Source organism: Motacilla alba, chromosome 7, assembly GCF_015832195.1.
Source record: "Motacilla alba alba isolate MOTALB_02 chromosome 7, Motacilla_alba_V1.0_pri, whole genome shotgun sequence".
Taxonomy (NCBI): Eukaryota; Metazoa; Chordata; class Aves; order Passeriformes; family Motacillidae; genus Motacilla; species Motacilla alba.
This window is the reverse complement of record NC_052022.1, coordinates 23,924,133-23,951,166: the sequence shown is the minus strand read 5'-3', so window position 1 is coordinate 23,951,166 and position 27,034 is coordinate 23,924,133. Positions and strand designations below refer to the sequence as shown.

Sequence of the window (27,034 nt, the reverse complement as noted above, 5' to 3'; positions counted from 1 at the left end):
ACGCTTAAGGACAAAAAATTATTGAAAGAGAAAATATTTCTAAATTATGCATTAGAAATAGTAAAAAAAAAAATTAATTTTTTTTGTGATAATGATTTTGACAAATAAGAGATTTGGATCCTTCTCAAACAATGAAAGAAGCATTCTTCCTATTACCAAAATACATTGAGTAGGTTTTTTGTTTGTTTGTTTTTCCCCTCAAATTGGAACAGTGCCAAATATTCAAACACTTAGCTTTTTTTCCAGCTATCAGATTGATTTATACATGCCCTTCTGGAGGTTGTCAAGCCTGCAGAAAACTTTTTATGTCTGTGTTGTATTTTTCTAGGTTCTTTTTCTACTTGAATTATTCTCCATAGGTTCTCACCAAGTTTTTCCTGAAAACCTCATTTTTTTCACTGTCTTTTTGTCATGATGTGTCAAAATAGATCCTCTGTCATTCTCTCATCAAATTTTAAATTTCTTGTAATTCCCCAATCTTAAGCCTTGAGCAGTTCTTCTACACAATTTCCAAACTTAAGCTATTAGATGCAAAGAGGATGGATTTGCTCTCAATCTGGCTAACATTAGTCATTTTTACTGCCTTTATTGACTTCTCTGTAGACATGAGCCCTCTTTATTTTCATGTCCTTGTTCTTTGAGTGAATTAATTCTGTAACAGTAGACATAACTTGCATTACATTAGGAAAGCACTAAGCATGTTTTCTGTTACAAAATAAATCTTATTTACTGTTCCATTTTAATTAGACTGTACTCATAACTTTCTAAATGTCATCGTGTTCATTTAAAAAGGCATGTAACCTGGTAACCAACTGTATTTTCATGGGAAGAGTTTCTTTCACAGCTATGCAATGGTAAGACATTTGAACCTTTCTGCATTTTTGCATGATGCACACTTTTATTAGTCACTTTTCATACAGCCTGCAGATATTGATAAAAGCATTGTTCCTCTTGGCAATGCAAGGCTGAATATGGTAGCTTATATAATGTGCTTTGATATTCCAGAGAGGCCCTGCATGAAAATAAATTCTGTAAATAATACCCAAAAGTTATTACAGTGATAGGTGTTTCTGCAGCAAAATGATAAATCTCTGCCTTCCATATAATCAAAACAACTCTGTTTTTTTAAATTAAGAATTTTCAAAACACCAAGCATTAGAAATTTGCTGGTGCTGATTGGGGGATTTTGAACTTAAAGGCAATAGAAACATTTTTTTAGTGTGAACTGGAAAAATTTTATAATCTTTGTTTTGATTTTGTTTTCTTTCCTATTTTTTGGGAGAAAATATATATATATATACTCACTATGTCCACACATATACTTGTGTGTTTAAATAGGAAGAGATAGGGATATTTTCAATTCTTGTAAGCAGCCTTTGAATAGTCTGTAGAAATACTGTTGGAACAGGTACAGCTATGGAATGATTGTTTTAGACATCCAGACTAATAATTTTAGCAGTATTTAGGAACACTGGAGAAAAGCCTTGAACTATGTGAGCACCAGGGACAGACAAGCATGAAAGATTAATGTAATTTTGCATATAATGATGCACATTCTTACACAAAAAATCCATCTGCAAGTGTCATGTCAGTCAGCAAAAATCTTTGATGGGTGGCTGCAGCTGGGCTGTCTCTTCTGGCAAAGCTGCCCTAGAAAATGCTAAATGTAGTTATGATGCTTCGTGCCATCTGTAGTATGCCAGTTTATCCTGTCTTCACTGGCATTTACAGTACTATATAGGGTATCAGCAAACACAGAGACATCAATGTGGAGTGACAGATTCATTTCCTCCAGAGGCTATGAACTCTGGTGTATACTTGTGCCACCTTCCTCTGTGTGTTATATGCTGTTGTCACTGGTATTTGGCTTGATTTCATACTTCTGTGTTTAACTCCTCTTATTTTTGATTTAGCAATTTGCATATCCTAACACAAAGGCAATTAACTTTGATTGATCCTGAAGTAATTCAATCTTAACTGAGGATATGCTTATTTTTCTGAAGTTTACCAACTGTGTCAGTGCTAGAACTTGCATTTTGATGCAACAAACATCTTGAATTACCTGAATTTAAATGCATGAAATAGCCATGTATCTGATAGCAGCTGAAATTTAGTGTTTGGCCTTTTCGCTAGCATAACTGTAAAATATAACTTCTCATACTTTTAATGCATTAATGACTTAAAAATAATCTGAATCAAATTACTCTTGTGTTCCTTATGCTGGATGGACAAAATAATTTAGAATTATCTAATCTGCAGTTAATTGATGTTTTCCACAGTGACTGAATATGAAGGACATGCCCTCTCAGTACTTAAAGAATGTGAACTGCAGGCATTTGATGGGTAAGTTGGTTAGTGACTATGAAGGTTAGTAAATCTCATCATGTTTTTTATTTGTATTCCAATAAAAATTATGTCAGTGGGTATTTAACGAGTTGCACTGTTTCTCATATATATGAAACCTGTGAAATTCAGTTCTCATTAAATAATTTGGTATTTATTAATTACTGACAATAGAAATGTATCTTGGATTAAAAAACAATGGTAAATATAAAAAAAGCTCTCTGAAATATGCTTCATGAGGGTTTCAGTCCCTGTATTTGTAAGAATACAAAGATACAGAAGAAAAAGCCTGGATTATATCTTCTTTCACAAATATCTTCTACACTGAGACATATTTGACTTGTTTCATCTTTGATCTTTGGGTGGACACTGAGAACTTCCCTTGTAAGGCTTTCTCCAGTAACCAGATCTAAGCTGGAAGAACAGAACCCTTTTGAAAGACCATAGGCATTTGTACCTCTACCTTTTTTCCTATTCATTTTTTGGAGACACAAAAATATAGAAATAGCAAGACAACATGGGTTTTTTATTCATTGTAGTATGTAAACAATATAGCAACGCACTTTTTGAGCTTGATTTGCTCTCTGGGAGAGTTATGGTTCCTTCCATGTTAACAGCATATGAAGTAAACTGAAGTTTATGATTTGCAGTAGAAAACTGGAAGTTTATATCTCAGTGCTTTCTGAAAGTGGCACTCCTATGTGTTACTTCTTTGTCAAAGCTGTTTGTCTGTATTTAAAATTTCTCTGATTTCCCCAATCACTATTCTATCTTGAAAGACCACAGGCAGATGTCTTATATACTCTACATTTTTTTGCTATCCACTTTTTTTTTAAAAAGTGCCTCCACTGAAAATTGAGGCACTTTGTTAATTTGGCTTTTTACCCCTGCCTGACTTGTGGCTGAGCTTTGGTGACAAATAGAGAGACTGCATTTGTGATGCTGCTATCTCAGCTGGGTTTTCCTATCTGTACAGAGACAGAGATAGGCAATGCCCATGCATGTATTTCTCCCCTAGTCAGGAGCCCAAAGTATCAAGGATATTTAGAGTAGCCTGGGTTAGTCGGTCCTCAGTGAATAGTTGATTAGGAAAGTTGCATCTGATGATTAAATAGATGTTTCTTTTTCTCAGAAAGATGTTTCTTTCTCTTTTCTTCTTCAAGATCTAAGTAAAATTTGTTTGCTCAATACTTTCTACTCCTTATGTATAGCGGGTTCTCACTGATTAGCATTGGAATCCCAGGTGCCTGATGGTATCTCTGTTTCCAGCCAAAAAGGCAACTCTTGATGATTAATGCTAAAATAGTAAGAATCAAAATTAGCAGCATTTTAATGTTATTCCTTGGACTCTATCTACACAGCACTCCAAAATCAGAGAAAAATATATCTGTTTTCAAAAATTTCAATAGCCAGAAGACAATCAACACTAGTCCTCCTGGGTATACAGGTTTTCAGACTTCAAAGATTAACTGGTTTTGCTACTGTGATGGAGAATTTTAAGCCTTGGAATAAACAAAAAATGAGTCAAAAGAAAGGCAATGACTCCTGATTGCAAGCAGGAAGAAAATGTGCTTCAAACTTTTATATTTTATTCTTCAAGCTATATATTGTATTTTTTTATTTAATGTGGCAGTGTTTAGCTAGATAGAGGAAATATTCCTAAAAATTAGAGACTAAAAATCAGCTTGGAGATAGTAATAGAAACTGAAGAAAAATGTTAAAGGAGATGAGGTAATTGAATATAAATATTTGATAATATTAATAACATAATGAGCGTTTTCTTATAAAGATCTGACCAGTTTTACCTGATTGAATGATTGGACATAGTTTCACAAATGCATTCATACAGATACTTGAGAAGAATATAATTTAGGTGAATTCCTCCCAAAGTAACTATGATGTTTCTGTCATAAATGCTTGGAAGGTATTATTACTATTCTTATCATTAAAATATGTTTACTAATTTGTAGAATCACTGTAATATGTACTTAAATAAACAAAAACAAGGAAAAAAAGGTTTGCTGTAACAGAGCTTTTAGAGACAAATGCATTCCCCTCTATAGCCACAGCAGGTGGGAGTTTAATTACGTGCTCCAGAAGCAGTGATTAAGTACCTTTGTGCAAAGGATTGCTGGCACTAGGATTTTATACTTTGCTAAATCCCTCAACTGCCTGCATAGTGTATGAAAATAGCTGTTTTCAAGTGGTTTTTTTTTAATTTTATTGCAATATTTGGTGAGTTGTTATTGTAAGGGCAATTAAAAGGCATTGGAATGTTTGTATGGGTCAGCATTGAAAGATGTAAAGAGCTTTTCCACTGAGGCACTTAAACATGTGTTTGGTTCTTCCATCTGATCAGTTTATGTGCATGATGTGTGGTAAGAAAAACTTTGTAAGTTTTTAAGTACATTCACTCCTACTCAGACAGAAAGCAGACATAAGAATGCTTGAGGAGCATTCAGGTAACTGATCTGACACTGAAGCCCAAGCTTGTTGTTAAAAAAATAATGTTTTTTAGCTTTTTGAAATATCTTTATGTATATTGTGTGGGGTAGCTGCCTTCCACTTGTTTGTTCAGCTATGAAAGAGTTTGTTTTGAGCTGTTTGGCATTTCTGTTTTGTAATAGGGTGGTTTGTGTTGGTGGAGATGGATCTGTCAGTGAAGTTGCTCATGGGCTGCTGCTCAGAGCCCAGATAGATGCTGGGAAAGACACAGAATATGTATTGAAGCCTGTCAGAGCACCGGTTCCTCTAGGAGTAATACCAGCAGGTGAGAATGAAAGGTACTGTTACCTTTTGTTAGTCATCTGGTTTTAGTCCTTCTGGCATGTTTTACAGTTTTGGCTACTGAAGGCAGTTCTTGATGCTAAAGCTTCTCTTATGTTTGGGAGCTACTGAATAGATGTCCTAAATTAGTGATTTATATTGATTACAAATGACTTGATTTTAAATTGTAATGATAATTTATAGTAATGACACAGATGAGCTCTTTGCCTGAAGGAAGAAGCTGAGAAAGAATAAAAAAAAATAATTTTGAGCTGATCTATACAAGACCAAGTTTCAGTCTTATTTCCTGACAGAAATGATACCAAATGAAAACTTTATTTTCTAGATTTTCCTTTTTTGCATCTCTAGTTTTCTTGTCAGAATTCTCAGTTGGATTCATGGTTAAGGTCTATTTTTAAATGGTGTCCTAGAAATACCTGGTGTGCGTTATATTAAAAAAAAAATGTGTGCAAAAAACTACTTTCTTCTTTACAGACATGAAAATCTGTCTCTCTTAAAAAGTCATCTTGCTCTTTTATTAACTTTATCTGGTGGTGTGGTTTTGTTTGTGTGTGGGTGTTTTTTGTGTCCCTTCTCCTCAGTGTTTGTATTGGCAAACACACAGTGTAGCTGTGCCCAGCAGGAAGGTTTTAGCAAGAGCTGTTGGGGTTTAAGCCCAGACAGCAGCCCAGCCCCATGCAGTTGTTTGATCACTGCCCCACCTGTGGGATCAGGGGAGAATCAGAAGGGTAAAAGCTGAAAAACTCTTGGCTTCGGATAAAGACAATTTAATAGGAAAAGGAAAAGCTGCATGCACCAGCAATCCAAACAAGGAATTCGTTCCCTGCTTCCCATGTGTTCAGCCATCTCCAGGAGAGCAGGGCCCCCATCACACGTAACAGTGGCTTGGGAAGACAAATGCCATCTCCTCAAATGCCTCACCCTTCCCCCATTTTATATAGCGGATATACTGAGCATGGTGTCATTAGTTGCTTGTAAAGGAGCAAGATTACATTAGCTTTCTCTCAGGTTAAAAAAGAGACAGCAATGTCAGAGACATGAAGGTAATGAATTTGAGTCCAGAAGTTGGGCCATCACTTACCAGCTCAGTTACTGTGAATATCTCGATGGTGCTGAGACAGAATCTCTGCAGCCCCTGACTCCATGTTGTGTGTAGGTCACTGTGCCTCTCATTGGTGCTTTCTCTCCTCTCCCGGTTTAAGACAAAGAACTTGTAAACCCAAAAGAATTTTGTAGGGTTTCTTACACAGAATGGCATAGATTTTGTGAAAGAGGATCAGAACAATTTATAAAATGATATTGTGAGAAACTCCTAATGCGTTCTTAAAAATAATCTGTTGTTTGTTTTCCATACTCCTGATATTCCATGAGGTATTCAGTTAGGAAACAGGTAAGTGGATGCAACTCTGGTTAGTTAACTTTTTTTCCCCCACCAGAAATCCATTGTACAAAATTATTAGGGTTTTCCAGCCAAGTAGAATCAACAACTGAATCACAGGATAGTATTATGTGGGTGGCTTAAAATCTGGTTTTAGCCTCTATAATAAGTACTTAAGGCAGCATTTTGAACTTTCAGTCTTCTCGATGGGAAGAAGATGCTTTTGAAACAATTTACCTCCTGAAGAGAGAGGTCCAGAGGGGAGTATGTTTTTACTGAAATACTCTACCGAGCTGCCTTATTGTGGTCCAAATCAAATGGATGAGATGTGGGGAAGCCTGCAGTTGTACTGCTGGCCATTAGCAAGAGTGTTTGTTGCTATGGGAACTACTGCTAAGAAACTGTATGGAGGGGGAAACAGAGAAAGGGGAGGGGGAACTGTGGAAGGACATTAAAAAAGCTATCCAGTTGTTACAGAACAAGAGACAATCTATATCTGATGCCCGTGAACCTTTTGATCCAAAGTGGTTCATATAAATAAATTCATGATTCCCAATTAATTCAGGAAATAAAATATTACTGAGGGACTGTTAATTTCTGTGATATTTCAGGCAAAGAACCAAAATGTTGGTGCAGTTTTCATCAGAATTTTAGCTATGCTTGACTAGGAAGTCATTACATCACATTTATCTGTTTGGATGGGGGAGACATTAACAGCCTTATGAATATTCATGTCGTCTGGTTAATTAAGTTAATTGTACTGCAGAAGTGCTTGCACTTCCAAGGACAATTTTTTTCTCTATGATTTCTGTTTGGTACCTTCATCAGTCATGCTTTACATGACCTGCAGATATTCTGTTCTTACTGAGATGCTTTTGCACTTTTGGTGGAAAGGAGGTGGTAGGAAGTTGTTTGTAATGTCAGGAAAATCGGTTGATGTTTTTGAACAGAATTGCATTTTGGAGTAATAAAATCTTTGTTTCTGTAAAAGAATGCTAATGATAGAAATGCTGGAATTGTGTGGATAAAACCTTTTCACATTAAATTGAGTAGCTGAAGTGGGAACTAAAAATGTGACTTATTAATATGTGAGCAGTGCGAGTCATGGACATCAAAGGATTTTAGTCTCTGAAGTAATATGATAGTGTTCGGGGAACAGTTGTTATTGGTAAATAATATCTTGAGCTTGCATAGGGGAAAAGAGATTACTTGGGTGTATGAATAATGGCATTAAAACCATTATTGAATCACCATTTAAATCAGAAAGGCTTGTGTCATTATTTTTGTATAACTTTTATAGTTTCTACTTTGTTTATAGGCTGCAGGTTTTGGGTTTGCTCGCTTGTTTTGGTTTGGATTATTTTGTCTGTCATCCTGCTTGTATAGGACTTAGTTAATAAGGCACATTATTCAGTCATTATTGGGATCAAAACTGCTGGTAGGCATGTACTAAGTGGAGTTTTTAGAGAATACGATGGTGCTTGCTCCCACAAAACTGTGCTTGGTCTAGTTCTTCAACTTGTGGAAGGGTGGATGGAGTGCTTTTGGTTTTGAACACAGAAGTTGTTTTATCTTCCTCGGAGTCCTGAAAGGGTGGGATTTTGCCTTGTTTACTTCTGCAAATGTTAATGAGCTCCAAAGATTTAAGAGAAGGATGCAATTACTTGTGCCTATCCTGTTTAGTAGGAATGAGATTTAAGTCTCATTAAAGTCAGTTTGAAGATTGGTACTGACTTCAGCTGTGATTGTTTGGTATCTTGCTGCCATCTGCATTGATAAATTACTCTTAAATCAGGATTGCAGCTTAAACTCATACCAAGCTTGATCTTCCAAACTATATTCCACCTTGTGCTCATTAATTAGCTTGATCTTACAGCGAGAAGTGAAACGTTTTTTTTTTAGAATAACAACTGCCCTATTTTGACATACAGGAAGTAAGCATGGTTTGCCTGACTTGTAACAATCTGCTGCTTGTATGTGTGATTTCCTCTGTTTTGGAGACATGACAGTTGATAAGAGCTGTATAATACTGATTGAAGGAAATATTTTAGTATTTTTGAGTTACATCTTTAGCTATCTTCACCGGCAAGGCAGAACTAGTTGGATCTGGAAGTTAAATCAAACATGAAGTCATTCAAACATGAAATAGTGTTGAGCATATACTTGTAGTATTCTGGGAAGAATTGCTTTTTAGGTCAAAGGTAGGGTTTTTTTAGGTTTTGGGTATCTGTTACCTTAAAACATGTACCTCACTTTCTTCATATATCAGGAACACAGAGCTTCTCTCTCTGAGGTTGTGGCAGCTATCCATGAAGTTCTGAATTACTTTCAGAGGCTAAGGTGCTCTAAGGACTTAACAGGTGATCTGTGAGAGTCACAATTATACTAAAATTTTTTATTTCGAGAAATTATTGGAAAAAATCAAACATATATTCCTGAATAAGAATGGCATGATGCCTTTAGAGCTTTGTAATTATGCACATCAGTCTTTGCAAATTCAGTATTTTTTTTCTACACTCTGCATGACATAAAGCAGAATTTGGGGATAAACAAAATATTTCAATCTGGTACATTGTGCTTTAAAAGTGCTTCTTTAAATATTGAGTGCCTTTTGCTTGACATGTGGTAGTCTTTCTCTTTCTTCTTTCCCCTACTTTAGAAAGACAAGTAATTCTTCCATAAAACTTAGGGCAAATTTAACATCTAGAATTGTCTATTGCTGCTCTAGCTTATTAAATAATTGAAACAAGAAAATTATTTGAAAATCTATGTGAGCTCATTTTCATATGGGAATGTTAGGTTCTAAACTGTTCTTATGTAATTTTTGTTCTTTTAATTAAACTTTTTAAAAAATTATTCATCCCTCAATCAGTGATATGAAGAAGTCAGTATTCTGCCTGTTGGGTGGCGCAGGCCTTTATTTTTCCAGAGGTGAATTCTTTTGCTCTGCTGCTTGGCTAAGTAATGCCAGAAGTGAAAAAAATCAAATTGAAATTTTTTTAAAAACTGTACTTATTTAGCAAAGACACAGCTGCTCCTTCTTCATGATTTAAAAAAATATATATTAAAAAGTCAGCTGATGCACAGTATTTTATGTCCTAGGCATTAAAGCAGAAGGGCAGAATTTACATATATATTTCCATGTTTCTTACCCAGGTAAAGTGCCTTGACGTATCAATCACCTCCAGTTATGGACCTTCAGAACTCTGCTTCTTTCTTTTACAAACTGACAGCTGATTTTCCACTCCCTCTTTCAACTCTGTGCTGACATTGCTGGGTTTTGACTTTTTCTTCTATTTACCACCTGATTCATTCACTCCCTTGTTTCAAAATCTGTTCTTCTCTTCTCTCTGGTGGCTGGTAGAATGACTGGCTGCCAGTGTCCAGGCAGTGACAAATAAAAGTGAGATGGATCAGTTTTGGTGCAATGAGAGCAAGTCACCTCTTTGTCAGATGTCACATTCTGCCTTCCCTGTTTTTCAGTCATTGAGTTCTTACTTTTGAAGCTGATGTGCACTAATTAATTTTATTCACTATTCCAGGAGTCTAAAATGTAGCCTGCAAGAAGCACAGCAGCTATCTTTGACTAATTTAAATATCATTTGGCTTGAAAAAATGTACAGTTTTACACTGTCTGGGTATTATTTTACCAACCTAAAAGTATTCCCCAAATACATCTTATTAGATAATCTACCCTCCAGTTCCTAAGTACAGCACTTGTGTATGTAAGAAGTGATGATTAAGGAGATGGTTTAAAAAAAATCCAAGCAGGCAATATTTTGAAAAGCTTATTTCTCTCACTGCTTTGTTTTTATGGCACTTATGAATGAATTTGCAGAGAAGATTTTCTAGACCTCTGGAAGTTTTAAAGGTTTTAATTTAATACTATTCAGCATTTCTGCTGTTAACAAGACAATTTATGGGCAGGCTTTATATTTTTGAAAATGCAGTTATTAAAAATGCTGTGTATATTTGTTCTGGCTATTCTGTATCTCTCATGTTTTTTTACAGCAGGTTTTTTTTTTTTTTCATTTTTACAGGTACTACAAATATTTTGGCCCATACACTCTATGGTATTAAACATGCAGTGACAGCGACACTGCACATTGTAATGGGTAAATATTTTTACATTCACTACTGGAGTACAAATAATAAAGCAGTGTGTAGGAGTTTGTCATAACCTGTTGCTCAGTAAAGACATAGCATTTTGCTGTGTAACTGTAACCTATATTGCAGGCTTTTAAGCCCAAATGATTCTATCCTGGTTTTAGCTCCAGGTGAATTTTTTAAAAAATACTAACAGTTTCTATAAGAAAGCTTTATTCATAGAAAAAACTGTATCATTTACCACTGGGTCTGCACAATAAATGAGTTTTGAATGTGAAAATGTAATTATGCTAAAAGGGATTTTTGCTAGTGCAAATCTCACTTTTGGGTCTCAGAAATAGCAAATACTTTGTCAGAAAATGTTAATTTTACTCTTGAAGCAGTCTTTTTTAGAAATTTTATTTTACATTTAAAAAAAAAAGAGAAAAAAGATTAAAGTCCCTCTTGAGGATCTCTTCTCTTGGTCTTGCAGTCTGCAGTGGAAGAGTCTTTGCTCTGTTTCTCAAGTCGTATACAAAACCCTTTACAGGCAAAATCTAAACCTGATTTTCTTTAAAAATCAGAGACACTGAATGCAATGGAAGATGCCCAAGGTCTATTAAAAAAAGTGTATATATCCTATCTTGAACAGAATGATATGTTTATAACTGTAAAGATGAATGCATTTAAAACCTATGTTTAGGAGTTCCCATATATCCTCCAGTACAATGTGCAGTCATGACATATATTTGGTGAAATGGTTGCAGAGATTTATGCAAATATTAGCAATATTATATTTTCCTTGATTCTACTTGTTGAAAATGTGGATAGAATTAAGAGTCAGACCCTTTGCAGCATAATGAAGTAGCTGAATGTTTTTCCATAGCTTTAACATTTTCAAGCATTTGAAATTACTGCTTTGATAGAGTCTTAATTTTATCTAGATTGATTCTGGTTTTGATTAGTAAAATTCATTTCTTAGAGAGAGGGGAGTCTGGAGGGGTTTTTGCCCCAGCTAAAGTAGGTGAAAAAGAAATGGTAAATTGCATGTCATTTGAAAAATAGATTTCTTTTTTTTCTCTTTTCTCTCTATGAAACTTAGGACACATTCAAGCCGTAGATGTGTGTACTTTCAGCACTCCAAGCAAGCTGCTGCGCTTTGGGTTCTCGGCCATGTTTGGGTTTGGGGCGAGGACGCTGGCTTTGGCAGAGAAGCACCGCTGGATGCCCTCCAGCCAGAGGAGGGATTTTGCTTTTGTCAAAACCCTGGCAGATCTCAAGTATGCCAAGAGATGTTACGTTTTTCTAGAATTTGTTATTTTCTTGAGGAAAAGGAAATAATAAATCTCATAAAGACAGAGCAGTAGTTTATGTTAATTGCAGACAGATTTAACTCAGATGTGATGCATATCCCTCTTACAAGTTAAAGAGGAGGTATTCTGTACATTCAGAATCTCCTAAACCATCTTAACTTGGATAAAAGTGTATCTAACAGTCAGAATACTGGTTTCCATCCTAGTAAATGTTATTACTTTTCTAGGCCAGAGGAATGTGAATTATCATTTCTCCCTCTACAAATTCCACAGGAAGACACTCATGAGAAGGACAGGTAAGTAAAACTCACTCAAGCAATTCCAAAGCTACAGAAATGTGTCTTTGAAGAAATAAAATTGTACAGATTCTTTACTTTGTTCAAATTTAATCCACAGGTGCTATAATATTTAAAAATATTTATTTTGACAACTGCAAACTTGTACATATTGTAAAGTGTTTCCTGTAGACTGTTATAGAGGATCTTGTTTCAAGGTAGTCTCCCACTCAGTATTATTGATTTTTTCAGTTCCACTAATATGATACTTTTTTTTATAAAGTATATTTTGCCTAAATGTGCAAATGACTTCAATTTTTTTTACCTACATGCTTCCACCCTTTTAGAAAGAAGAAAGAAAGACTGAAAAAAGGTGAGTTTCTGCTTTTAGGATTTTTTAAAAGTGAACCATGGCTGATTAACTGGAGTAATATAGAATTACTCTGTTATATTTAGGTAGCAAGGATCAATGGCAGAAAATTCAGGGTCACTTCCTGAATGTGAGCATTATGGCAATCCCTTGTCTGTGTTCAATGGCACCAAGAGGCTTGGCACCTAATACGAGGTCAGTATGGGTTTAGAGAATTAGTCATGTCTATAAATTCTGACATCTTACCTTAAGACCTTGGCTTTTCCGAGAATATGAGCCTATGTTTAGGTAGTCTAGTCCCTCTGGACTGGGGGAGGGAGCGTAGACTGCAGCAGACTCGATAATCCCAGGAATTGTAATCAGTTTTTGGATCAGGCAAATAAGGTCAAGCAGTCTAACTAGAATTATGAGTGGATAATTGCTGTGATTAAATTAGTTGGCAAGTCTGACTTAAGTAGTAGTCATGGAGCAGTCATCTGTCATAGGATTTGGCTTTATGGGGAAACTTCGCCCTTAGATTTACTTTTAGTTTTTCAAATGTAAAAGTGGCCCTTGTCTTCTGCTCTACAGCCAGCAAAAATGAAATATGAGTCTTTCTCATGTCATTAAGGACTAAAGTTCACACTTGTCTTTTTCTTATCATTATTTTTTGTTTGATTGCCCTCAGAACTTGAGAAATGAAGCTTCTACATGCAGGGTTTGGGGAAACAAAGGAGTATGTAACCTGGTTGTTGACATTGACTCATTTTGCCTTTAGCTTCTTGTTGAGAGCCTGCTTTGTGCTGACCAAAGCAGTTCTTAGGTGGTAAATATTTGTACCTGTTGTATCCAGTTGGCAGTTGAGCAGAATAGCAGGTACAAACTTTGTAGTTGTATGCAAAGTACAAAATGCTCCCTCAGAAAAAGAATGCAGAGTGAGTGTGCATTAATGTACCAAAAAACCCCCCAACACTCAGGGAAATTTGTGAAATGAGTCTCTTTCCTTTCCTTGCATTGTCACTAGCTGAAATTAGAGAAGAATTTATGAGGTATTTTTCTTCAAAATTACTGGCTTATTTAGTAGAATTTGACTTCTTGGAAACAATGTAGAACCAAATTATTTATGATTAAACTCTTGAGATGTTTTCTTTGAAAGTTTTCTTTGCTCCCAGGGTCCTGCTAATCTCACAGTCCTCAAGAGAGTGTTCTGATGCTATCCCATCTAAGGAACTTTGTTCTGCATTTAGTGTTTTTATACTCCAGTCAGTTGGAAAATTCTGATGAGAATTTTGGCTTGCTTTCTCTTTTTATCTGTTCTTCCCCATTTCTCGGTGACAGGGAATTTTGTGACAACTCCATGCAGTTATTGCAGGTTTGAACGAGCCAGTTTCTCTCCTAGTGTAGCTGCTCAGTGGATCTCCCTATTTTTTTGTAAGAATACCCTTTGTTCTTTCATCTCTTTTTAAAAATAGTCTTGAAGTGTGGTCAGCTAGTAAAGTAGGAAGGGTATAGACTCAAACAGGAGCTTCCTTTGTCATAGTGAATAACATATTGACTGTAATCTTTTCAATATGGAAAACAAAAACGTGGCACTGATTGTTAGAGACTCGAGACCCACTATGGAAGGAACTCATGTAGGTTTCCTCTCTCTCCTTTTTTGCCAGGAGGTTTCTGCCATGTGAAGACATTTGAGGTGGGGTGCAAGCTTTGGCTGCTGCCTGTAACTCCAGTTACACTGGTCTAAATTTGCAGAAACCTGTCCAGATACATTTAACTGTCTGTGCTGTGTGAGCCCTGTGGGATGTCTTTTTCACAGCATAGATGTTGTGCTTCACTGCAGATGGGGCTTTTTAGAGAATTAATGAGAATTCTTAGTCATTTCTAAAGATGAAAGGTCCTAGTGCTGAATGCCCAGTAGTCTGCTGTGCCCTTTTATTGAAACAAATATCATAAGGAGGCAACTTTTTAAATGTCATCATCACTCTTTCCTGAATCAGCTAAGTACTGCTGGGCCAGGTGACTTGCTTAATGTTTATGTAACAATTACCCTCCCAGACAGTGCTGTTACCATAGTCAGAGAACATTCCTGATGCAGCTGTTCAGTAGCTATCTGAACTATCCCTTTCAGCGCTGGTAGGCTGGAAGTAATTTTTTTTTTAAACACCCTTAAGATATTTTCCTAACATAGATGCTGAATAAATAAATAAATAAATAGATATACGTGCAGAAAACAGGAAATACACCATGTCTCTCCAGAAGGCAGTCTCAGCAGGGGTTGCCCTGTTCATCACATACTCTTGTTGAACACTGATCAGTCTCTGTAACTCAAATGGGACTTAGGCATGTTTGCATGCATATTCCAGTTGTTAGTTTCTGTGCCCAGGTACATTCCATTAAGGAATGGGGGAATGGACACTGGTTCACAGTCTGACCCCATTTCTCAAAGATGCTAAAATACCCATGGCGACTGGATACTGAGAGCCACTGAGCATCTGCCCTGTGGGGGCTCTTCTTGTTTAATCTCTAGTACATGACTGTTTTATCTCGTACAAAACTCTAGTCCTTAACTTTTATTTTGTTTTGTGAAATGCATAAATAGAACTGTACTAAGAACTGCTATGAGAGTGTGAGTTGGAGATGGAAGCCTTTGTTAGGGCAGCACGGGTGTTGGTGGAGGGGTGGGGGAGTCCATCTGCCCTGGGTCTGTGCTGGGGGGGCTTCCATGCACCATGGCACTGTTTTCTGGGTACAACTCTGCCTCAAACCACTTATGGTAACTGTAATTTGTTGCTGGAGAGAAAAGTAAAAAGAGAAGTTTGTGATCCCTGATGTTTAAAAACCATCTGTTAAGTAGAAAAGCAAGCTTTTCTTAGATTATATGTATTGTATTCAAGAAATTATGGCTATTGATAAAGGATTACAAGGTATTATTACAATGTATGTTATAAATATATTGATGATGAATAACTTCAGTGCATAATTTATATTGATCTGTGGGGTGCAATTCAGCAAAATGATTTGAAAAACCATTGAGACTATCCTATTAATTCACTCTTGTAGGCTTTTAAAAATTTTTCTTTCTAATCTAGGCTATTGAAGAGCCTGCTATACTTCCAAATTAATGATGAAATATAACTATCTTTTTGGTCTGCTTTTCAGGTTGAACAATGGAAGCATGGCTCTTATTGTTGTACAAAATACTTCTCGAACAGAGTTTATAAAGCATCTGAAAAGATACACCAGTGCAAAAAATCAGGTACTGTTAATTTCTGTCTGGTGATTATAAAAAGAACAGTTAATCGTGAAAGTAGACAAGCTGCAAGAGTTAATGTTAGCATCCTCATAAGGAGACTTAGCTTCCTGTCAGAATACATTAGCCCCTTTTTATCTGATTTTTTTTTCTTTTTTTAAATCACTAGACTAATACAGATTAGCCTATTTCAGTCCATCTGTTGTGGTTTAAATTGTGTTTGTGTTGTACCATAGTTCTATGGGTGTAAAGCCCTTCCACCACAATAAGGAAATACATGCTGTGTCTGAATTTGTGCAGAACACAGATGAAGAATGCAGAACTCTGGGGGCATCACACAGCTCTGTCAGAAATTGGTAAAGCTGGTAATTTCAGCAGGTCATGGCATGCTGTGCTGGTAGCAATGGGTTGTGAGCACTGATTTTTAGCAGGTATTCATCCCATCTAGTTGCAGAACTGTATTTCAAAATTGTAGTCATAATTCTGTCGTGGAAGAGAAGAATGAAGCTTCAAACACAGACCTTATTGCTGTCTAGAGCCCCACTGCGTGGCCCAAGCACACTGCTTCTCATTCAAGAGTTCTGGGATTATGTGAAATCACTGTAACAGGAAGGTTTGGGTTTGAATTAATCTACAGCCAGTGAGTCTGGGGGGAGAGATGAGTGACAATTCCAGATGACAGCACAAATGGCTGAATTGAGGAAATAACTTAAGCTTTCCAGTTATGCTTTTTGAGGAATGTCTTGTTTTTCTCTCTGCCTTTGTAGTTACAAATCAGACAAGGAGATGTAGGCCCTCCTTCAAGCTTAAGACAACCATTTACTAGAATTCTAACTAGCCGTGTTTAGGACAAGATGACTGGTAAAGATGAACAGAGCACAGGAAACAATCTGCTTGGACTTTTCACATATTCTGAAAGTATTTGTTATGTGCAAAATATACCCCCTTATCTGCAGGTTGATTGAATCCAATACAGGAATACAAATGGAACACTATTTTTTTTTTTTTTTCTGAGGCACTATTTAGCATAAAACCACCACATTAATCTATAAACACTAGCTGGAATGTATAAGGGCTCATGTGGTCAGAGCTTGAGTTAAATGTTCCTACTTGGAAAAAAAAATTTCCAGCTTTTTGATTTCAAGTAACCCGTTTTGTTTTAAGCTACCACGTTGTATCTTTAATTTTCATTTGCTGTCTATCTGTGTTTGGTTTAGTTCAATTTTCCCTTTGTTGAGACCTACACAGTTGAAGAAGTAAAAGTACAGCCAAGGCTTAAAAGTGGACCTGATGCCAAGGAAAATGTGTGTCTGAATGTAGAAGGAAACTACCCTTGGAATATAGATGGAGACTTAATGAAGGAAGCATCAGAAGTTCATGTCCGGTAAGGTTCAGTATCCCATTTAGGGACCAAATACCCCTAACAGATTAGTGCTGCAATCCCAGATGTGTTACATCTCTGTAGAGCACAGATGGTACCAGAGTCAGGTGTTCTAAATGCTCCTACATGGAACTGCTTGCACTGCAGGGTCTGGCCCTTCCACCATCGTTTGGGCCTCTGCCTTGGCTGCCTTGCGTTCATCTTTGGAAAGGTTTGTCATAACTCACATGGCCTTTCCATCCTGGTGCTTCATCAGCTTCTCTTCTTTTTTGTTGCTTTACTACTTCTTGTTTCTTCTTTCCTGCTACTTTACCCTCCCAGTTCTTGGAGAACAGATGTATATAATGTGTCTCCATGAGGAGCTCCTTTTGGGATAAGGATTCGAGAGCAGCATGTGTAAGGTTAAGAAAAACATGTAGTACTTCATTTGTGGAAAACTTAATGCTGCTTGAGAATAGTCTCCATATCCAGCATCTTAGAATGAGACTACAAATACATAGCAAATAGGAGGATTATCAGTGGAATTAAGTGGGCAGCAGCTCATTTTTCTGCAATGCACACAGGATTAGTTGAAGGCACACAGCTCAGAGTAAGTCTGGTCTGTAAAATAAAAGGCAGATCATGTTGTAGGGTATATAATATATTCTTCTAAAGATGAACCTATAGGAATTATCAAAATGTAACCCACCCTGATTTATTTCCATATAAAAGCTCGTGCCTATTCATTCTCCTTGCCAACCTCAAGAATCAGCACACCCATTGCAAGAGTTGATGACACTTGATTGATAAAGTTTGACTTCCTTGCTTCACAGGGTGCATCCTCAACTTATTGATCTCTATGGAGTGAACACTGATGTCCTGGAGAGCTCCCAAGTGACGTGCAACTGCATATAGAAGGGACACACTCGAAATTCTGTAATAAAGAATCCTGTTCTCAGCCCTATGCACAGCTTTCCAAGGTCTGGACTTGTCCTGCTGTCAGTTGTAGCAGAAGCTTTATTGGTAAGAGTTAGGGTTTGTTCTAATTCTAGGTTTAAATTGTTATTAAATTATATTTTTTAGCAGGTCCTGTTTAACTATATTGAAGGTGTTAGGCTTTAAAAAGAAAAAGTGAAAATTGATTGTATTGGTCTCTTACAAATTTGGGGTTTGAGATGTGTCCATCAGAATGGAAGAAATTTCTTTTTCATTAGTCTAGATTTTTTTAGACTGAGATACTTCTAAGTCTGCTGCTGCTATCCATGTTTTCAGGTAACTCAGTTCAGCACAGGGAACAACCATACCTCTACTCACCAGCTCCAACTGAAGAATGGTGGCAAAATAAAAATGTATGCATTTATTTTTTTAAGCAAGTACTTCTATTTCTAGTTATGATTTTTTAATGTTGCCTTAATATATTTGCTCTCAAAATGTTTCTAGTCAAATAAAATAAAAGAATATGTTGATGTCCTGTAGGGCTTTCCTTTGTTAAAATATATTTTAAAAACTGCTCTTTGTATAAAATTAGTATTTTCTTCTGTCTTAGAACTGAAACATTATTCAGCATAGTTTTTGTTGTTGCTGAAACTAAAATTGTGATAAATTACTTACGAGTTGACTTAAATTTTTGTAATTTCCTTATAGGGCATGAACATAATTTTTGAGTGGTAGTTTGTTTGGTAATTTACTTAATATTGAAGACAATTATTTCAGAGGACAGCAAATGAAGACTATATTTTTTCTGGGAACTGGCTTCCTTTGAGATGAAAAGTAGCAACCATGTTTTGCTGTTTGCAGGACCATGGATAACGAATGTTTTCCTGGTCACTCCTCTGGGAGTCACTCAGAAGGCAGTACACAACCAAGGCTGCACTGGGTCAGGGCAAGAGTGAGTTGTTCTGGGTGCTTTCTTCAGGAAGCAGTCAAGTGAAATGTGAAATCCTGTCTTTGTATGATGTTGCTAAATCAAGGGCTTAAGCCTTTATAAGAGATCTGTAGCTACTATGATTTTAAAAAGTTATAAAAATTCTTATCTGTGATAAATACACAGGACTGAGCACTGCACCTAAAGTACTGCAGATGAGGATTTGGCTCCTAAACCCAAGCTGTTGCCTGTTGTCCAAGTCACAGGGAGCAGTCTCCCCTTAAAATTTATACTCTATCCCATCAAATATTTTTAACATCATAAGGCAATTCAAACTAAGATTTAAGTTGTTTAAAAAGGCATTCCAGCCACAGTTAGTAGATTTAACTTCTTTATTAAATGAAAATTAACAAAAGAATTGAATTTGCAGAACGAACAGCATTCACCTGTTAACTTGTTTGGGCCTTTTTTTAATAAAATTCAGTTGGGTAATACTTTATAATCTTACCATAAGGACATTGTACATTCATTTTTTGTCAACCTGGTTTATAAAAGCTTCATAACTTTGCTTCATATCCTAAGAAAAGGCAGCCAACGTATACATGTTAACAATCAAATCTGAATAGAAAGTGTACAATTTCCAAGGCATCATTCTCACATGTATCGACTTATGTAAACTATTTCAAAGATAAATAAAATGCTTTTGTTTCACTTCCTTGCATTGTTTGTACTTAAAAGAACATGAATGCTTCTTCCAGTATCTGAGGTATATTTTTCACAGTATGCTGTAATGTCAAGCTAATTTCTGTTCAAAGGTTTTTTGGTTAAAGTGCAAAAAATTCACTAAAGCCATTTGGAAGGTAAGCATTTTTTGCTACAGTTTTCACACAGATTTGCAAGAAAGTATTTAATCCTTGACATACTTTATTTTGACTTTTTAAAAAAATATATGCACATTCATTTGTCCTTGCACTGTAGATATTAGAGGAAAACATACTTTGGAGTGATCCACATCTTTGGCAACAATTGACGTGAAAGGAAGTTACAAAATGGTCCCGAATACCTTTGGAGTCTGTGGACAACATGGCTTTTATGGCACAAGCACTCTAGTAGCAGATGTGCTTGCTGAAGGCACTTGCTGTGGGTTTGAGCTTCAGACTAGTTCCCGTAGGATGGATGGTGCAGCTTTGAAGCATTGTACAGGTGATATTCCATTCTCAGTGCAGTTTAGAGAGACATCCAAGGCCCAGCCTCACGGCCGTACTCTGTCCTTCTGCTGCAGTAAATTCTGTTGCTGAAGAAGCTGAACCTTCTCCAGCTGTTCTGGGGAGCCAAAGAAGGTTTGTTTCCCTTGTGGCTTGTGCTGTTTCACCAAAGCTAGGTGGCAGTGCAAACTTAGCTAGCTGAAGAAACTTCCTGGAGTAGCAGAGCAGTGGTTTGAGCCATGTTTCTGGTCAGTCCTTTGCCTTTCTGCCGAGTGGTTGCTGAGGGTGCCTGTTTGGATAGTATTTATGTGACACCTTCCAAGAACCCAAGCTGGCTCTCCAAGTGACTTCCTTATTAAGTACTTTCTAAAGTACTTAATCTAAAGATAAAATTTGGCCCATTATGGTCGGCAGTTGGAATCTTTTGGGTATATGTGTCTGTTTTGTCAGCTGAAGCCTGTCTTTTTTTTTCAGGTTCTGGAAGAATGCCAGCACTAAATCCTACAATAAGTTCTATAGAAAAAATCTTCAAATAAATAAAAATAAATACTTGCTTTAAAGAAACCCACATAGAAATAATTCATTGGAGAAGTCCAAAACCTTATGGCAGCACTGTCTGAGGAAAGGATGAAACAAGTAATTCTATCGTGCTTGCAAGTACCATGTTATGGATGGCTACAAATTATAATCTCCAATACTTTAATCTTTCTACAGCTGCATCTCCAGGCTACCCCACACAATTCCCTGCTCTGAATTCACCTTTCACCTTCCTGGTTCTGGCTTGCCTGGGTGTCTGAGTACCTTCAGTGATGTGGCTGTGCCTGTGAAGCCAAAGCTTACATGGTTACCCACAGAAGCCCAGAGCTTCTGAGATCTGTTTTCTATGTCCATGTGTCCTACTTACAGTCCTATGGGTTTGAGCTAATTTGCCCTTGGTAAAATGCCAGACAAAGATGAGAGAGGATTTCTTCTTGAATGCCTGATCAAAATATTATTGGAACTTTAAAAATAATATAGTAACTCAAGTTAATGTGTTTGAGATCTTACTTTCCAGGATTGGCCACAGTTATTACTTTCTCCAAATACTTCCTTTTGGTAAGTAATTCTTCTTCTCTTTATCTTTAGTGTTCTTCTGTCTGTTTGAAACCAGATATATATGGCATTTCAAATATTTCTGGGAGACTTCAGAACAAACTGGTTTACCACTTTCATATTAGAACAGTACTGTCAGGTGTATCCTCCATACAGTTCAAGGAAATAAAACATGTTTTGATAGAGCAAGTAAGTTCAAGGCTTAGGTTTCTTGTTGCTGGTGTTTCTCCTGTGAATTAATCTGAATTTTAGTTTCTTCATTTTAAAATCAAATGTTTATTTGCTATCTTAGTCATTTTTGTTCCCACTTTTAAAACTCCAGCTGTCTCTTCTGTTCGTGTCTTGAGGGACTGATCTGTATTTCCTTTTGAAGAAGCCAATCTGAAATACATAATTTGGAGACTGTTGTCAGCAAATCTAAACCATAAAAGATTAATTAAAATAAAAACGCCCATGTGTGGCATTTATGAAGTATGGCATTTGCCAGTGCTTTGTCACACTGAGTAACCAAGTGTTACTCATCAATCAAAAAAGTAGGTTTGCTTTTCCTTCTTTTAATTTTTGGGAGGCTAATGCTCTCCTGAATGGAGTAAAGACGTGGGCTTGTGAACTTTAACAGTTCACAGAATCCAGTATTTTTAAAAATATGGTAATAAAATGTCCTGGTTAGATTAGTTTCACTTCTACATGTCCATGTAAAAATGATGGATGGAGAAAGTCTCCATGTAGGTAAAGAAGTTAACAAACTCTTAATCACTTGTGAGAGATCTGCAGACTTATTAGTGTTCTCTTAGGCACAGAATTTTTTTAGTATTGATGCTGCAGTTTGAAATCTTAAAACATTTCATACTGGTATGAAACCGTGTTTTAAACTATCAGTCATCATTTGTAAAGTGATATTAAATGTGGAGCATCATTGCACAAAAATGATCCATTTGACATCATTAAAATACATACATCATTTACAAACACGAGATACCAAATAAAACATTGTAGATGGATTTGTGGTGTTGTGGAACAGAAAATGTAGAACATGCAGAAGATGAAATGAAATGAAAAAATGGAGAAATACTTTTGAAGAACCCCAAGTTACAGGAGGAATTATCTTTCTTTGAAAGAACATGTAATAAAATGTTATTTATTCTTTAACCCAGATCCAAAAGTCCTTCAACAGTATGAATTCCTCACTTGAAGCAACTAAGGAATACTAAAAACCTACCTTCCATAATATAAATGAAAGAATCAATAACAAGGTAACACCAACTATTAAACCGAGGGAAATAATTAGCACAGTAACATGGTATTTTGGCTTTTGGTGGTGCACGCCTTCCAAATAGACCTGAAAAACAGAAAATAAGCTTAGTGCTAACTGTTGGGGGTTTTTCCCGAATAGCTACAAAAAAACCCCTAAAAATAATTAATTTTAAAAGTAATTAACACTATATTAATTGCTGGTGTATAGGTATGTACAGAATTGTGCAATATTAATTGCTATTAGTTTTTCTACTTCAACATGTTCATCACAAATTCATAAGAGAATTCTTACATATGTAATTTGCTTGTCCTTATGTAGTTCAATAACTTTTGCACTTTTTTCTGGCCAGGCCGTTGCTCTTACTTCAAACTTCAATACTGATGCATCATCCTGATTAAAAAAAAAAAAAAATCTTTTAAAAAATAACTTTAACACACTGATTCCTGCCCAGCAAAAAATGATAACGCAGCTGCTAACATAACCAGAATCTCACACAAACACACAGTGGTGCCTTTTTCTGAGCACAAAACAAATCAGTACCAGAAGCTGGAATGAAGCCAGGTTGGATTTTACTTAAGTCCATATCCACATTGCTTTTCTTAGAAAAATACAATTATGAGTTGAAATTAAATCCCCATCCTACATAACCCAGCCAGAATAGGCAAAGCAATACATACCATAAATATAAAGTGACAAACTAAAATACATATTTTTGTTTTTTCATACATCACCTTGAGCCTTAGCATTGGCAACATAAAATAGGTTAAAACCTAGAAAATTTAGATTTAATCTTGTTTGAATCATCTTTCACTGTTAGAAAACAAATACTAATACCTTGAGTTTATATGCAGGGAATACTGCAAATATGCCTTGAAAAATTTCCCTCAAGTATGAAAAGTGCATGTGTTACCATTTGTAGAAGTAAAGGCGTAGCCTCCAGATGCAAGTGAACAGTTGCTTCTTTTCCACTTTCCATGTTTCCCAGCTTGCAATGTATTTGTAAGCAAAGGCTGTCATTTTTCATGCAGTACTGTACAAGGGAGGGAAAGATTAAAACTTAACATCATCAACTATATAATCTTAGCATTAAAGACAATAGGAACTGACTAAAAAGGATTCATGTTTATTCTTGAAAACTCAGGGTATAACTTGAGGTTGTCATCCATCACTGTCAATCCAGAGGTGCTAAAGGTACAGTAAAAAGAGACCAACCTAACTGTTATACAAAACACATGTCATTTTAATTAAAAATTCTGTTATTTTAAGACTGAAAAAGAACAAGTGTCATAATTTTTTAATATATTTAGGGTTTATTTTTACACTGTTATTTCAAATTAGCTTTTATCAATAATGATGAATGACAATAACTCTTTGCTATCCAGGGCAAACAGTGGAATTGGTTGATCCTTACTTTTGTACACTGACAACTAGCACCACTTCACATGGCTTTGGAGAAGACAGAAGCACAAGGCTGTACATGATTATGCTTATTACAACTTTAACATTGTTTATCCAAGACTACCATGCTGAATACTGACTGGATATTCTAGTGCAGGCTGTATCTCAATCATTGGCTGGTATTTCCTGTAATGTGCTTACTTAAAAGTCCCAAATTAACAGTTTTTAAAAATAGGTAGGGTTTTTTTGTTTGTTTTTGTTATTTTTTAAGATGACAGATTCAATAATGTTGTACTTTATCAAAGACAAGGCGCAGGAAACAGATTTCTATGAGGACAAAGCCTCAGCAATGCAATGCTACAATAGCAGTTGTGGTTTGGACTGTGTAGTAGAGTGCCTCATCTCCAGCAGGTCTGTGAGCAGGAACAGAGGGATGAGCTGGAGCAGGCCACACATGTATGGCATTCTCCTAGCCTCCCAAACATTTTTAATTGCTTCCCAGACAAATAAGATTTCCACATATTTTGTAATTCTTGACTGCCATTAACTTGTATAGTCTTCCTTGGAATTCAGTTATTTTTAACATTCGGGTTTTTTTTTTTACCTGGCTCCTGTTAGTTATGTTTGATGGCACTGTTTTGATGAGGAAAAGACAATGAATATTTGATCTGCATACTTTATGTAATTAAAATACATGTTTTTCCCTGATGCATCATTTTCTGTTTGTTACTGAATTTCCTCTGCCATTCTGCTTGCCTACTCATTCAGTTCCATACCCCTCTGGCAGTTTTTTGTAGGTGTCTGTCATCCACCCTGACTTCAGTGATGTGTCATTAATCAACTTTCTCAGCTCAGTTCTCACCCCTTTCACTGAAGTTACTATGACTATCCTGAACTTACCACAGGTCCCACCACACATCCTTGGAAAATGGCTCTGTGACTTCATTATATAAGATACATTCTTTTCTTAAGGCTTATTCCATACAGTCCTTTCCCACTGATGCCAAAAGACAGACCTTACCATGTGCCTCTTAGTAGGCTTTGAAAAGAAAGTGATGACATCCTTTATTATGTTTTCATTTTTTTCTGCTGCAGTACAGTCTCTGGGATATTTATTATAAGAGCAGTGTCCAGCTGTTGTCTGAAAATAAATAAAACATGACTATTAACATGTAAATTTTATTTCCAGAATTCTGAAACGTGTGGGGCTGAAGATGATCCTGTTCTAGTTCACTCTGCTTCACCCTGGCGAGCAAATCAAACACAGACTGAGGACCTAGCTGACTTTGCTCTGCTTCTCTTTTTCACAGAATTCATACAGCTATTAATACATTAAGAAACCTTTGCTTACCTTGATATCCAATGGGTTGAATAATTTGGAGTCCCTGGGTGGAAAAGCATTCGGTATCATTATTTCCAAGCTGGTATTTGGAGACATGCTTGGTCCTGCACTGATAACCTTGTGGGGAAGAGGTGAAGAGTCCAACAGTTAAAACTTCAAGGGCAGCTATTCAAGGAACAAAACTGCACATATATAAATACATAAAACTGCAGAGAATGGGGTAGCAGCTGCTCTGGATGTTGTCACAAAAGTGGATTGTGCTAGGAGTGTCAACATCTTGTTCATCCATTCTGTGGGCTTACTGAGCCCTTCCCTCCTCCAAAGCTGATGAGTAAGTAGTGCTAATCTGTGATGAGTACCTGAGGACATGCAGACTGCCTGCCAGGAGAGTATGCAAAAGGAACTAGGAGAGATTTATGTCCAAACTCCTGCTTTCAATCCACTGCAGACAAATTTCATGCTATAGGTACTCTTACAAGAAGCTCCTAACTCCTTTTGCTTAACATAATTCCTTTTGAAGTGTTTCTGAAAGGAAGAACTGGCAAGTCAGAACTGCTCTGCCATTTTCAATCCTGCTTGTGTTAGGAAATTTTTATCTGATCACTCAGTGGAAGATTTGCTAGGCCAAAAAAGTTTTCTAAGAGGGATTAACAACAACTCCCCATCACTAATGCACAAAAATTACTCATGGTGCCCTTGTACTCTTAAAAGTTTCCTTATTGATTGCCTAGACTGTCTAGATGCACTAAACATTAACCTTCAAAACAAGGATGACGGGGGTTACAAAGGAAAACTCTTACATGGAAAGTGAAGTTGATATTTTCCTTCATGCATGTCACTGATGAATCTTTCTCTTCTGCTCCATAAACAAATGAGGTTGGTGACACAAACCTACAACGGTTTAGAAATTGTTAATAAACAGAATTCCTATATAACATTAGCAAAACTTTCTGCTTCTTGCTACCTCCAGTATGACTGGTTGTAAGAAAACACCCAAGTTTGCTTTTTAAGTAAATCTAGGAACACACAGTAGAAATCATCTGCCTTTGGAATACAAACCCTCTAAATTTGTACTCCTTCCTCTGAAAAAGGCAGATGAATCATAAAAAGTCATAAATCCTCACCAAAGCTATGCTTCATGAACGTCCCACAACAAACCCAGAGTATGGTTCATGTTAAGCAAGGAATCTGAGGATCTGCTATGCTCTGATTAAACACATCTTTCTGGAAAAAATATTCCACTTTTTAAAGCATGTTAGTCTGTTCAGAGACAAGTTTGAAGCACCACAGATACCAATGGTCTCATCTCACAGTAGTGAAAAAAAACTCTTACAAGTATCTAAGTCAGAGCCCAACACAGCTCTGCTAACTCAGTCCCAGGATTTTTTTAGCTACATGACACTTCTGCTTAAAAACTCAGTGAATTTAGAACAGTAACAAGACAGCAGTTCTGTGGACGTGCAGGTAATACCAATAAGTGACTCACCCATGAGTATTTAACTCGATCTCATATTTTAGAGGTATACGTAAAGTTAGCGTGTTATCCAGCAACATATCCCCATCTTCATTTTTACTACAAAAATGCAAAGAGAAAAATCTGTATTGAAGGCACCATCATAAGCTATACACTATTTCTCTAAGAAATACTAAGCAGACCTTTCAGCTTATTAAAATAAAAATATTTAATTGGTAACAACATGTCAGGCATTAATGCCCCCCACATTAGAAACCTACTTA

The 27,034-nt window shown here is 36.3% G+C and overlaps 2 protein-coding genes across 2 annotated transcripts in view; one reads left to right on the top strand and one right to left on the bottom strand.

Moving 5' to 3' along the window:
- Positions 1 to 19,716, top strand: part of CERKL (ceramide kinase like) — a 51,665-nt gene extending 31,949 nt beyond the window's left edge. Inside the window, exons 4-13 of the mRNA XM_038142165.1 lie at positions 2,280 to 2,343; positions 4,971 to 5,113; positions 10,549 to 10,623; positions 11,697 to 11,874; positions 12,135 to 12,203; positions 12,530 to 12,555; positions 12,639 to 12,747; positions 15,691 to 15,787; positions 16,999 to 17,165; positions 17,975 to 19,716. Coding sequence (XP_037998093.1) covers positions 2,280 to 2,343; positions 4,971 to 5,113; positions 10,549 to 10,623; positions 11,697 to 11,874; positions 12,135 to 12,203; positions 12,530 to 12,555; positions 12,639 to 12,747; positions 15,691 to 15,787; positions 16,999 to 17,165; positions 17,975 to 18,056 — 1,010 coding nt within the window. The 3' untranslated portion in view covers positions 18,057 to 19,716. The remainder of the gene's footprint in view (positions 1 to 2,279; positions 2,344 to 4,970; positions 5,114 to 10,548; positions 10,624 to 11,696; positions 11,875 to 12,134; positions 12,204 to 12,529; positions 12,556 to 12,638; positions 12,748 to 15,690; positions 15,788 to 16,998; positions 17,166 to 17,974) is intronic.
- Positions 19,384 to 27,034, bottom strand: part of ITGA4 (integrin subunit alpha 4) — a 36,820-nt gene continuing 29,169 nt past the window's right edge. The window contains exons 21-28 of the mRNA XM_038142163.1: positions 26,784 to 26,870; positions 26,098 to 26,188; positions 25,307 to 25,414; positions 24,977 to 25,096; positions 23,468 to 23,587; positions 22,849 to 22,947; positions 22,522 to 22,641; positions 19,384 to 21,683 (exon numbers count right to left, since the gene is read on the bottom strand). Coding sequence (XP_037998091.1) covers positions 21,591 to 21,683; positions 22,522 to 22,641; positions 22,849 to 22,947; positions 23,468 to 23,587; positions 24,977 to 25,096; positions 25,307 to 25,414; positions 26,098 to 26,188; positions 26,784 to 26,870 — 838 coding nt within the window. The 3' untranslated portion in view covers positions 19,384 to 21,590. The remainder of the gene's footprint in view (positions 21,684 to 22,521; positions 22,642 to 22,848; positions 22,948 to 23,467; positions 23,588 to 24,976; positions 25,097 to 25,306; positions 25,415 to 26,097; positions 26,189 to 26,783; positions 26,871 to 27,034) is intronic.